Raw genomic sequence first — 13,378 nt, forward strand, 5'->3', positions numbered from 1 at the left:
CGACCCCAGAGTCGTCTGCGACTGGACTTAACTGTCATTTAAAAAAGGTAAAGGACCCCTGGACAGTTAAGTCCAGTCAAAGGCGACTATGGGGTGCAGTGCTCATCTCACTTTTCAGGCTGAGGGAGCCGGTGTTTGTCCACAGACAGCTTTCCGGGTCATGTGGCCAGCATGCTTCTGGCGCAACGGGACACCGTGACGGAAACCAGAGCGCACAGAAACAGCATTTACCTTTCCGCCACGGAGGTACCTATTTATCTACTTGCATGGGCATGCTTTCAAACTGCTAGGTTGGCAGGAGCTGGGACAAAACAATGGGAGCTCACCCCGTCGCAGGGATTCGAACTGCCGACCTTCCGATCGGCAGGCCCAAGAGGCTCAGTGGTTTTAGACCACAGTGCCACCCGCCTCCCTAGTTTGCCTTTAGCATTTAGGTAGGCAGTGGTTTTCAACCAGTGTGCCGTGGTACCCTGGGGCGCCTGGAATGATGGTCAGGGATGCCTTGGGCAACTCTGGCCTCTGTCCCTCTTTCCTTCCCTCCCTCCCTCCCTCCTCTGATGCCCTCTCGTGTCTCACCTTCCGATGGCTTTAGATGGCTGTTTTGTGCAAGCTCCCCAGGTGAATGGTGCCTTTGGGGCTGGCCAGGGGGTACTGGTTGCCAGGATCTGAGGCAGCCTCGGAGTAAGGAAACAAGTGGGCGAGGGAGCCCAGCCAGCCAGTCCGCCATCCCTTGCTGTTGGGAATGGACAGACAAGTCTCAGGTCCCTGTGGGGCAGTGTGAGGAACCTCCTCTCTTTGGGGTGGGGGTGAGGATGCAGCTCAGAGACCAGGGGCAGGGGCAGCGGCTGCCCAGAGGACTCCCAAGGAGAGGGGATTGGAGAGGAGGCTGAAGGAAAACTCCACAAGGGAGAGTGTTCAAAAAAGCGTGAGAGGCTGCCAGCTCCGCAGACAAGGGTTGATGTAACTGGCCTCCTGAGCCCCACAGGAGTGCCACAGAAAGAATGTAGTTGGTCAAGGGACCTGTGCACTCAAAAAGGTTGAAAACCTCTGAGCTAAAGTGTGCACAGATTTCCTTTACACCAAAAGTGTTGTAATCTTGGTGTGGTTTCCGCTTCCAGAAGGAGAAATGCAAATTTAGCCTGACGGAATTGGCTTGCGAGCTTCTCTGCGGTTATGTTGCAAGGCAGACTTTTCCATCTGTTGACTTCTGCATTGTTTCTTCGGATCTCAAATCTTCCCCTTCCAAGAATCTGTTAACACAGTTGGCAGACAGGATGAAGTCACTGTTTGGGGCTGCAGAGTTTCTCTGTATGGTGTAGCCTTTGTTGCCCATCCCACCTTTTGCGAAATGCCTCGCTTTTCACCCCACTTCTCATGCTGCCCAACTTTCAGTGCTGTCAGTGTTTACCCATTTAGGGCCTTGTCACCACCTTCTCCTTGGCTTCTTCTATTTCTCCTAACCCAGTGCTTCCCAAACTTGGGTCTCTGGCTGTTTTTGGACTACAACTCCCATCATCCCTAGCTCGCAAGACCAGTGGTCAGGGATGATGGGAATTGTAGTCCAACAACAGCTGGAGAACCACATTTGTCCTAACCCATCCGGATTGCTGAAACAAACAAAAAATCACATCTGGCAACAAATGCACCCCTTGGGTTTCAGATAGCACATGAGTAGACGAATCCAAAAAGCCCGGGACACAAATTTTCATGGCCCTCTAGTGTCTATGGTGGCTCATATACCAGCAGTAATGTATTTAGCATTAAACTCTGGAAATGCAGACTCAATTCTGATCAAACTAGGTCTCGTAGAGCAAAATATACACCAGGAGGCTTAGTTTGGTCAGAATCGAGAATATACACTTCCAGAGTTAATGCTAAATACATTACTGCTGGCAAATGAGCCACCATACAGACTTGTCTCCATTTGAGAACATTTTCACCTATGAGAATGCTGTGGTAACAGGAGTTTGCATGTGTGTTTCTGTAAGTTGGGGAGTGTGGGAATTGCTCTCCAACGTGGGCACAGCAAAAATATTTGCACAGATCTGTAAATGTGCAAGAGCCACTCCTGATTTGTGTTAATTTCCTTTCTTAATAATTTTAATATAAGAGGTTGCAATGGCTACTGGTGGGGACGCTTCTTACAGTATTTGCAACACCTTAACTAGTTTTGAGGGGATATTATTGGCTTCCTGCAGCCAATTGGAAGCCACGTCGGAGATTTGTGTTCCAAAGAACATTCGCAACCGGAATACTAACTTCCGGGATTGCGACGTTTGGGAGCCAAAACGTTTGACTCGCAAGGCATTTGGGATCCAAGGTACAACTGTTAGGATTCAATATGTATCAGGGTTATTGCTTCCTAAGCTTTTGGGCTGTCTTGCTGCCATTTGCCCGGGGGGGGGGGTAGTTTAAAAATGATTTGTATTTATATATAGCTTGTTCAAGTGATCAAATAGCTCCGCATACATTATCCCAGTAATCTTTACCAAGTACAGTGTTGCCTCGCTAGACGAATTTAATTCGTTCCACGGGTCTTTTCTTATAACGAAAAATTCGTCTAGCGAATCCCATAGGAATGCATTGAATTTTTTTTGAATTTTTTTGCCCATAGGAACGCATTAATTGAATTTCAATGCATTCCTATGGGAAACCGCGATTCGCTAGACAAATTTTTCGTAAAACGCATTCGTCTAGCGAGGCAACCTCCGCTAGAAAAAACCTTTCGTTAAGCGGAAATTTCGTTAAGCAGGGCATTCGTTAAGCGAGGCACCACTGTAGCTCGTAAGGTTGATATCATCTCTGTATTCAAAGTCCCCTTATTGAGTTCATTATTGTGTTGAAATTTGAACCTGGCGTTTCCCAGCTGATTTGCACAGCTCTGTTTCCTAAAGAGCAATTTATTCTGTCAACCTCTCTGAAACATAGAATTGGTAAGAGTTTTGCTCTGCGAGCAAATGATACAAAACTTTGTGGTGTTCTATTCCTCAGTGCTTTTCATACTGTCCGTCTGGCGGAAATGATTGTTCCACAAAATGCTTTCTCTATTAATAGTCACCTTTTTATTTTACAAAGGATTTTGAAATGTAAGCTAGAGTGTTCTTTCTTTCTTCGGAAACGGGATTACTATTTCCGCCGCAAGCGTTCAATATGTGATTATAAGAGCACTCTGTATAATTATAATGTTTATCATGCATGTCCCCCGAAAATAATCTTTCCCTTGCCTCTCCCGCTCCCCTTTGTGTTTTGCAGGGACTCCAACCGTCATGTTAAGATAAAGCAGAAAGGAGCAGTGCTGAACATGCTAAAGAGGTTAGACAAAATAAGGTTCAGAGGTCACAAGAGAGATGAGTTCCTCGATTTAGCAGAGTCTCCCAATGCTTCCGACACTGAATGTGGAGATGAAATTCCTATGAAAATACCTCGTACGACAGGCAAAGACAGCGATGAATTGAGAGACCCTGTAAGTATCTGTGCCAATGACTTATGTGCCAACTCCCTGGGTGCCTACAAAATTCCCCATGAAGGGGCCAGGCACCCACAAATTTCTGTGCCAGGGCCATGCATGCTACATGGCACCCACGGCCCCGGGGCCAAGCTGGCACTCCTGGATGAATGAATGAATCTTTATTGCTAAAAGCTATACAAATAATTGATTTAAAACCGAACAACAACAACAGCAGCAAAACAAACATACAAAAATCACACCTGCATAAGTTAAGCACTCCACTTACACTTCACCTTATGATACTTGTCTTGGTGCCTAGCTCTCAACTTACCGGGACTTGCAGCCAAGGCAAGTTTTGCAACCCGTGCAGTAATAAATACATTATTTCCAGCCAGCAAAATAGAGATTTGCTCAAGGGGAGTTCTGTTGGAAAGAGAGCAAAGGATGTAACCGAGGAATTTTTGTCTAGGGCTAATGATGCGTGGCCATTTTCTTATTTTGAAAAATATTTTAAGTGCAACATGAAAACGATGCTCCATTTGGTTTTTCTTATTAGTCCCACGCGCACTTAAAGCTTTAACTATGGTTTGTTTTCTGGACGGATCATATCTGAACATCTAATTCAGTGATGAGAAACCTGTGGTCTTTTCCATTATTGTTAGATTTCCAGCTCCAATCAGCCCTGGCAGCCAGCAGGATCAGTGATCAGGGAAAAGAAAATTTGTGGTTCAACAACATCTGGAGGGCCACAAATCCCCTCCCCCCGGCTTTTCACCCATAGTTAAAAATTAGTCATAAATCAGGGTGGGAAATGTTTCAAGAGCTTTTTTGAGTTTTGTCAAACATTGTTCAGTAATACAGTACTTATGGACCAAAGTGATCCATGGTGAAGGCAATTTACTCCCCTCTTCTGCCTCCTTGCTTTGCAGGGTGAGAAATAGCTCTCACTGATGTCCTCTGAGCATAACTATGATTTCATTAGACATTTGACATCCTAATCAGAGAAGGGTGTAAATTTTAGCTAGAGCTAACCATGGCCAAGGGTTCTATCTGAACCAGGCCACTGGGAACTGGAGTTAAATCTGATCCGTTGTTTGTTTTCATTATCGTCATCATTCATAGCTGCCAAGTTTTCCCTTTTCTCGCGAGGAAGCCTATTCAGCATAAGGGAAAATCCCTTTAAAAAAGGGATAACTTGGCAGCTATGTCATCATTTTATCGTTTGCCACCTTTCAAAGAGTTAAAACCATGCTCAGGACCGCTTACATAAAAATATCTACAGTGGTACCTTGGTTTAAGAACAGCTTAGTTTATGAACACCTTGGATTAAGAACGCTGGAAACCTGGAAGTAGGTGTTTTGGTTTGTGAACTTTGCCTTGGAAGCAGAACATGTTCTGCTTCCTGTTGAGTGTGTTCCATTTGTAAATTGAGTTCCCCGCTGCTATGGGAAACCATGCCTTGGTTTAAGAATGCTTTGGTTTAAGAATGGACTTCCGGAATGGATTAAGGTCAGGAACCAAGGTTCCACTGTGCATAATTGCAAACATAACAAAAGTAGTTGTAAACAATAAATAAAACAAATCGAAAAGTGCACAGCCACATTTCCACATAAATCTTAATTAGATGTAAAAATAAAGATACAAAAAATTAGTATCGATTAACAGCAACAACCTCCCCCAACAAAACGCCCGAAAGAACACCCCAGTCTCAAAGTCTGTTCGGCGGCCTCAGCTTTTTGTAGCTGGAGTCAGTCCCAGCAAGGCAGGGAGCAGGTCTCACAGCCAAGATGGTCTTCTGGCTTCTTCCGCAGCCCCAGCTTTTGTTTTAGATGCTCCTGCCAGTATCTAATCCCTGGGGCTGGCGTATTATGTGTTCAGCTTGTACAAACGGCCTGCTACTCGTGTGATAACTAACCCAGCATTTTAAGACGGGCGGGTTGGCATTTTAATTCGGGCAGGAGGTGGCTTATCCTAGTGGTGCTATGTAATCCTCTTCTGGAGGAGGAGGGAAAAGAGAGGGGGGAAGAATGACGGAAAGATGGGGGAGAGGAAACACCTAGCTTTTGGTTGGCCTAGCTGTGTGCTGCCTGCTGTGACTCGCTACCAGGGCTGGATAAAAATCAATGATTTAAAAAAATAAATTTAAAAAATCAGGTACAATTTTAATCAGTTTTTTTTAAATTTAAATTGGATTTTTAAAATAAAATGTTTTTTTGGGAAAAAAAATCTTTTTAAAGATAGTTTTCTATTCGATACATTATAGTCCATCAGGAAATAAGTTTTTCATGTGTGCTAAAACTCAGTCTGTTTTTTTTAAAAAAACAATTATTTAACCACATCAGTTAACAAACATGGATACATATGCTATAATGTTATTGTTTTAGTTAAATACATTGATTAAATTGTTATTAAGGAAATGATCACTTTTCTCCTTCCAATTAAGTACAGCAGAAAAGTTGTCCAAATGTAAACAGTTAACTTACTAAACCTCACCATCATTTCATAATTATCGGTCTCTGTACAGTGGTACCTCGGTTTATGAACACAATTGGTTCCGGAAATCTGTTCATAAACTGAAGCGTTCATAAACTGAAGCGAACTTTCCCATTGAAAGTAATGGAAAGTGGATTAATCCGTTCCAGACGGACCGCAGGGTACTTAAACTGAAGCGTTCATAAACTGAAGCGAACTTTCCCATTGAAAGTAATGGAAAATGAATTAATCCGTTCCAGATGGGTCCGCGGTGTTCATAAACCGAAAATTCATAAACCGAGGTGTTCATAAACCGAGGTTCCACTGTATTTCTAATAGTATAACCAAATCAGTAATTTTTGATATAACTGTAAAAACTACTCTGAAAATTTTATTATTCCAAAAACAAAACCTTCATCTGGTTGCAAATATTAAGAGGTTACCAGCAAGAATGAGTCTTTCTGGGGGCGGTGGGATATTTAAATCTAATCTTGCTGACTAGTGATTTAAATCGTGACTTAAATCAAATCCACCCTGCTTGCTACAGCTCTCCAAGATCTGACAGGGTTCCCTCTTCAGCTTGGCACCAGCCTGCAGGACAGGGGTTCATGCAGGCGCCATCTTGCCTGGAGTTCTGCTCTACATGGCGGGCCTTTAGTGTCTCAGCACCCACCCTATGGAACGGTCTCCTGTTACAGATCAAACAGGCGCCATCTTCCCTGTCGAAATACTTTCCTCTTCCAACAAGCCATCTCCGTGGAGATTCTTATCCCACTCCAGTATCTGGAATGGATTCGAAATTGCCGTTAAGTGGTTTTTAAAGATGCAGTTGTTTTATTTTATATATTCGTTTCTGTTGTATTACGAAATTGCTTTGAGATGCTTCACAGGAAATTAATAATAATAATAATAATAATAATAATAATAATAATAATAATAATGCAGAAGAAGCCACAGGGAACCAGGACAGCCCTGGAATATACCAAGAGTATATTGAAAATCACCCTGATTGGCTGCAGAGCGCATTTTTCCCACTGAGGAATGAAGTAGATATGATGTAGGCTAGGCAACCCCTGGCTGGATTTTCCAAAGTTTTCATTATTACTTAAAGGCAACTACAAAGGTTTTTTTTTTGAATGGGATCAGAGCAGGCATCCCCAAACTTCGGCCCTCCAGATGTTTTGGCCTACAACTCCCATGAACCCTAGCTAAGAGGACCAGTGGTCAGGAATGATGGGAACTGTAGTCCAAAACATCTGGAGGGCCGAAGTTTGGGGATGCCTGGATCAGAGCATATATGCACTGGGAGGTGGCAGATTTAACCCTCCTCCTTGCAACCATTTTTCTGAAATAAATCTCCCCTTAAGAGTCTGTATGTTTTCTATCCTGGGGTTTAGTACCTTGAGCTCAAGGAAGCACTTGAGCTCAAGGAAGTGTTTGCACTATGCCTACCTTTCCTATGATCAAACGGGAAGGTTTCTAGGGCCGCTTTCATGTCAAAAATGTTAGGCAATCTGGTTCTGGGTCTTTCAGGTCTCCATTGTTTTGGCCACAAGTTAATCCAGAGGGGCCCCAGGCACCCGAGTTTAGACATCAAACTCCTGTGACTGGCAGCTTCTATAAATTCAGCTCTGTAGAAGGACAGATCTCGACAAACAGATGCAGTAAAGTGAAGGACAATGCATGGTAGATTAAAAGGGACCTTGTGTTGAAGGTGGGTCTTAAGTCTGGAATTGCTGGAGGCCGTCGAAGTTCACCAACGCAATAAAGTCAGCGACTTGCAACGTGGTGAAAGCAATGAGCAGATATTGGTGGCTGCTGATGGCCTCTTCTCAAGTGTTGTAGACTTGCCTGTTCCAGCCTCTTGAGTTAAAAATAACCTGCTCTGTGTCATGCCACACACACAAGAAAAGAGTGGACGGTTGAGCTGTTATATTGACTCTGCTGCGTGACCTTGACGTGTGAATTAAAACGCAGCTCAAGGCAGCTGAGTCCCAACCATTTCAGTTCACCTGTAGTGCAAAGGAGCACCTGAGGGGTTCAAACAAAGTTTGCTTTCCAAGTATCGATTGCCAGTCTACTTATAAACTTATAGTCCTATAGGTTTGATCATCTTATTTTTTCTCGCTGATTTAATATAACCTACTTCATAGGCTCCCAATCCACAATTACGATTTTACGATTGCTTCTGAGAATGGAGGTTCGTTTAGCCACCATGGCTAATACCGTGTTTCTCCGAAAATAAGACACCGCCTTATATATTTCCCCCCCTCAAAAAACAAACAAACAAACAAACAAACAAACAAACAAACAAACCACGGTAGCTTATTTTCAGGGGATGTCTTATTTTTTAATTACATGCCCAGCCTCGCCTCTTCCTTGGCGCCCTCCAGAACTGCGCCTATCACTATGTCTTATTTTCGGGGAATGGCTTATATTGCGCAACTGCTTAGAAATCCTGCTACGGCTTATTTTATGGGTATGTCTTATTTTCGGAGAAACAGGGTAGCTGCCAATTGACCTGTTTTTTAAGATGGATTTTCTAATCCTTCTTAACAAGGTGTCCCAGGCACGTTTGCTCCAGTAGTATGGTTAGTTTCCGCTGTCCTGCTGCTCCTACCTTACTTCTTGGTTATGCCCACAACTTTCTTTTTTCTTTTTCATGATTTTTTAAATTCAGTTTTACGGATAATATCTACATTGAAATATCAATCATAATCCTAAACAAATAGGATTCCCTGAAGCCTTAGACTTCCCTCCCCCCCACGTAGGTTCCATTGTTAATCTTTTTCATTTGCACCTTTGAACGTCTTCCATTTTCCCTTAAAACTCTTATTTTTACTATAGTTCTTGTTACATTACAAATGTTATAACAATCCTGCCAATGTTTTCAGTTGTTTGCAGTGTTCTCCTGGGTAACTTATAAATCACCCCCCCCCAATTCCTTATTAAAGTTCTTATCTTCCTGGTTTCTGATCCTCCCAGTCATTTTTGCCATTTTGGCGTAGTCCATCCTCTTCATTAACCATTCTTCTTTATTGGGACTTTTTCATCTTTCCATCTCTGGGCTATAGAAGTATCCTCGCTGCCGTCGTTGCATACACGAATAGTCTTTTCTGCTCCTTTGGTATTTCTGCACCTATAAGACCTAATATAAAAGCTTCTGGTTTCCCTCCACAAATGTTATTCGAAACATTTTTTTGATTTCATATCGTACTTTTCTGTGTATAAGACAATGTATTTTTCTTAAAGAATTATGTTGAAAATTGGGGGTCGTCTTATACATGGTTAACGCATTGGGGGGGCATGGGATTGGTTGCTGCCGCGAGCCGGAGATGGTCAGCGGCTATTGGGCGTGTTATTGGTGACTGCAGGAAGACTGTTCTTGATTGGTTGTCGCTGCATCAATTGGGTGGGCGATTGTTGGCTTCCGTCAACTTGGGGATAGATGATAGGTGACTTTTTTGACGCGTGCGAGTGGGGGGTGGTGAGCGATCCCCCCTAAAAAAATCTCAAGAACTATGGGCAGTCCTCCCCAATGAAAGTTCAACAACTATGGGCAATCTCCCCCCCCCATTTTATTAATTTGGAGTCCCCCAAAATAGGGGGCGTGTTATACATGGAAAAATACGGTATATCATTTCCCAAAATGCTTTTACAGTGGTACCTCTAGTTACGGACTCGATCTGTTCCAGGGTGCCGTCCGCACCCTGAAAAGTCCGCAACTAGAGTGCCACTTCTGTGCACACGCGTGGCGCGATAGGGTGCTTCTACACATGTGTGAGATGTGCAGAGCGAAACCCGGAAGTATTCACGTCTAGGTTTGCCGCGTTCGTATCCTGAAAAAACGCAATTAGAGACCGACATAACAAGAGGTACGACTGTACTGCCTTGCATGTCCACCACATATGATGAAAGGTGCCTCCCTTCTCTTTGCATTTCCAACATATAATTATCGCAGTTCTATACATTGTCCACAACTTTCACCGGTGTGGTTGCATATCAAATGACATCCTATGCTTGCTTACCTGGGAGTAAATCCCATTGAACCCAAGGAGGCTGGCTTTTGTGTGGACACGTACAGGAACACACTGTTTGTGCGGTTTTTTCCCCAAATGGTTGGGATCATTTATAATTCAAAACAAATTTTTGTTTCATCTGTTGCTGCATCTAGAAAACACGATACAAAGGGCCCATGCTGTTGTTTGCATTACATATGAAATGAAATGTTATTTCAGGTGCATAGCTATATACGTTACATGGGTAGAAATAAAGACCCAAGTGCAAGATGCAAGTTGTTCTCATAGTAGTTAATACATGTTGGAACCTGAGCAGGGTACCTGCATTGTATCCGGTTTCATGAGATTATATCTCATGCAATTCTTTCTAGATTACTGTGTAGAGAACCCAGTTTTCTAAAGGTGACTCTTCGACTCTTGCTGCTTTAAACACACAGATTCCAGCAAAATGGGAATTTCCGGTTTTCTTGGGCCAAATCTGTAGTTACACCACCATTTTACACGGCCTTGTAAAGAAACTATTAGCTGACCTTGTCTGCTCACTGCTCGTGTCACTCTTGTAAGACATTAGCATTATTCGCCACAGGTGAGCAGATGAACAGATGCTTTTAGAAAACTGCTATAATTGGAAAGAAAAGAAAACTACTGTAGTTTATAGTTACTATGTGCTTAGGTAATCGAGTTGAAAAGACAATGTGTGCATGCTCAATGTTGCGTGTCGATGGAAAATATTGTATTCGCACTGGGTGTTACAAATTCCTATTCTATTTTTATTTTATTTTAAAAGAAACTTTATTAATTCACTTTAAAAACATTACAAAAAAACCCAATACAGATTCTCCTTCAAAACAATGTCACTATTCACAAATCTAAACATTGTAAATAAATAAAATTAACTTCCAAACTCCAACACATCGCTTAGCTTTAAAATTTCCTCCTTTCTTGCGTTGCTATTCTCCTAAAACGAACCTATCATATATTTCTTTCTTATCGTATTTTCCTCTTAATTCCTATTCTAATATTGGAAAATCGAGTGTAATTTTTGTGAAGATTAAATGACAAAGATAGGCACAACCCGTTTAGTGTGCACTGACAAAATGTGTCATGGTTAATGGGAAAACCTTCTGTGGCTGAAGCCTTGCGCCTTAGCTCTGGGTTCAGCTTTGCTATATTTCATTGCCATGTGACTTCCTGAGAGGAGCGAGCACATTTTAAGAAAGGTTTACAATATTTTGCAACACAGCTGGTGTTTAGCAATAAAAAGCCTGCCTTTTGTGCCCTGTGTAAATATTAGAAAGGAAAAAGTACACAGGGAAATTTTGGTGACATCGTCGGAATTTTTGCTTTTTTTTGGAAACTTTGCGATGGAACCGAAACATGGATGTGCTTTGAGACGTTGGAGCCAAGAATTTTAGGAGAGAAAAGTTTGCATTCTTCCCCCTTCCCCCCTGATTTTTCATGAAAACTCTAATGGATGCGGATGAAATCCTTTCAGGGACTGACGGTGTCATGGCAGAAAACCCTTTTAAAATTGTGGAACAGGCTCAGAGGAGTGGCTCAGAAAGGAGCTACAGTATTGTAGTAATACCTGACGGAGAGCATTTTAGTCATGCCTGCCACGCTATTTAACTACATTTGGTTTAGCATACGTTGGCATAGTTCCACAAGTAATGCTGTTTGTCTTGTTCTGGGTTATTAAAGATTGCTGCTAAGATTTGCTCCATGCCAAGCGTATAACTTCCATTCTACTTGTCAGCAGCGGGGATTTTATAATTTTTGACACCTGCATTGTCTTGCAGTGCATAATTTACACCTGTGAACTTTGCATGTGACTCTGCCAAAGTTTTCACAATCTATTATTGAATGAAGGTGGCGAGCCAATCGTAACTGTTATCACACAAACTTGTGTTGGAAAGACAGAGTAGAAATTGGCTTGGAGGGGAGCTGCATAATTGACTGGCGACTAAATTGGCCCGTGAGCCATTTTAAAGTTGCATTGATATCTCACCTTTCTTCCGTGGAACTCAATGGACAAAGCAATGGGTCTTCTGTCCCCTGACATGCTTAGTTTCAGCACGTTGTTGCATCGTGTGTCTTCTGGCAATGCCAAGTTAATTGGCCACACTTCTTAAAAATATATTTTATTCTCACCTGGTTTACTTCCAAGCAATATGCCCTCCCACCAGAGGTCAAAGAGAACAACAATTACCAGACCTCTAGAAGGCATCTCAAGGCAGCCCTGTTTAGGGAAGCTTTTAATGTTTGATGGATTTCTGTATTTCTGTATTTTGTTGGAAGCCACCCAGAGTGGCCGGGGGAACCTGGCCAGATGGGCGGGGTATAAATAAATTATTATTATTATTATTATTATTAGTGTTGACTGTGCACATCCAGAAATGTCATTTGTTGTAGGGCAAGCGATAACCAATATACAACTATAAAAGCAGCCCTTAGTGGTACTTTGCATCCTGACATAGTTTGATAATTTTGACCCCGTAATGTGTTTATTAAGGGACCCAGGTGGCGCTGTGGGTTAAACCACTGAGCCTAGGGCTTGCTGATCAGAAGGTCGGCGGTTCGAATCCCTGTGACGGGGTGAGCTCCCGTTGCTCGGTCCCAGCTCCTGCCAACCTAGCAGTTCGAAAGCACGTCAAAAATGCAAGTAGATAAATAGGAACCGCTATAGTGGGAAGGTAAACGGCGTTTCCATGTGCTGCTCTGGTTCGCCAGAAGCGGCTTTGTCATGCTGGCCACATGACCTGGAAGCTATACGCCGGCTCCCTCGGCCAATAATGCGAGATGAACGCGCAACCCCAGAGTCGGTCATGACTGGACCTAATGGTCAGGGGTCCCTTTACCTTTACCTTTAATGTGTTTATTAGCTCCCTGCCGACTCATTTCATGCAGTTTAGCAATCCACTTTGTCAAAGATATCTGCACACATACAGTGCCTCTGGTTTTTTGGTGTGTATATATATATTTTCCTTGGTTTACACTTTATGTAGCTTCTCGGTTCCTTGAAAATAGCTCTCTTTTCTAGGGAGTTATTGCTGTCTGCCTCCTGAACTTTGCACTTCTTCCCCACTCTTTATTTTTGCACAGAAGGAAATTGGCTGTGTCCAACGGGTGCTAGGTATTTAAACTTCGAAGGTTTTTCTCTCATATGCTCCAAACATGGGTGCTCCTCTCTATTGTCTGCCTCGCACGAGGACTGCGGTCTCTCTCCCTCCTTTGTTACGGCTCCCTCCATCATATATTAGCATATACATGAGACGGGATTTATGCCGCGTCAGCCAATGTTCAGCAAATGCTTTCATTCACATTGCTGATAATTGCTGAAATACTTCCCTTTGAAGAAAAAAAAAAAACCCAAACGGGTCTATTGGCTTGGAATGCCCATAATTTGAAAAGTGCTTTCCACCCAATAGAGAAGAGTTTT

The 13,378-nt window shown here is 42.9% G+C and overlaps 1 protein-coding gene across 2 annotated transcripts in view; it reads left to right on the forward strand.

Moving 5' to 3' along the window:
- GRAMD4 (GRAM domain containing 4) overlaps positions 1 to 13,378 on the forward strand; it is a 94,372-nt gene that overhangs the window by 22,091 nt on the left and 58,903 nt on the right. For both annotated transcript variants that reach the window (XM_088651805.1, XM_035126853.3), the window contains exon 2: positions 3,253 to 3,463. In XM_088651805.1, the coding sequence (XP_088507931.1) occupies positions 3,253 to 3,463 (211 nt within the window). The remainder of the gene's footprint in view (positions 1 to 3,252; positions 3,464 to 13,378) is intronic.

Source organism: Zootoca vivipara, chromosome 9 (genome assembly GCF_965207765.1).
Source record: "Zootoca vivipara chromosome 9, rZooViv2.hap1.1, whole genome shotgun sequence".
NCBI classification, from domain to species: domain Eukaryota; kingdom Metazoa; phylum Chordata; class Lepidosauria; order Squamata; family Lacertidae; genus Zootoca; species Zootoca vivipara.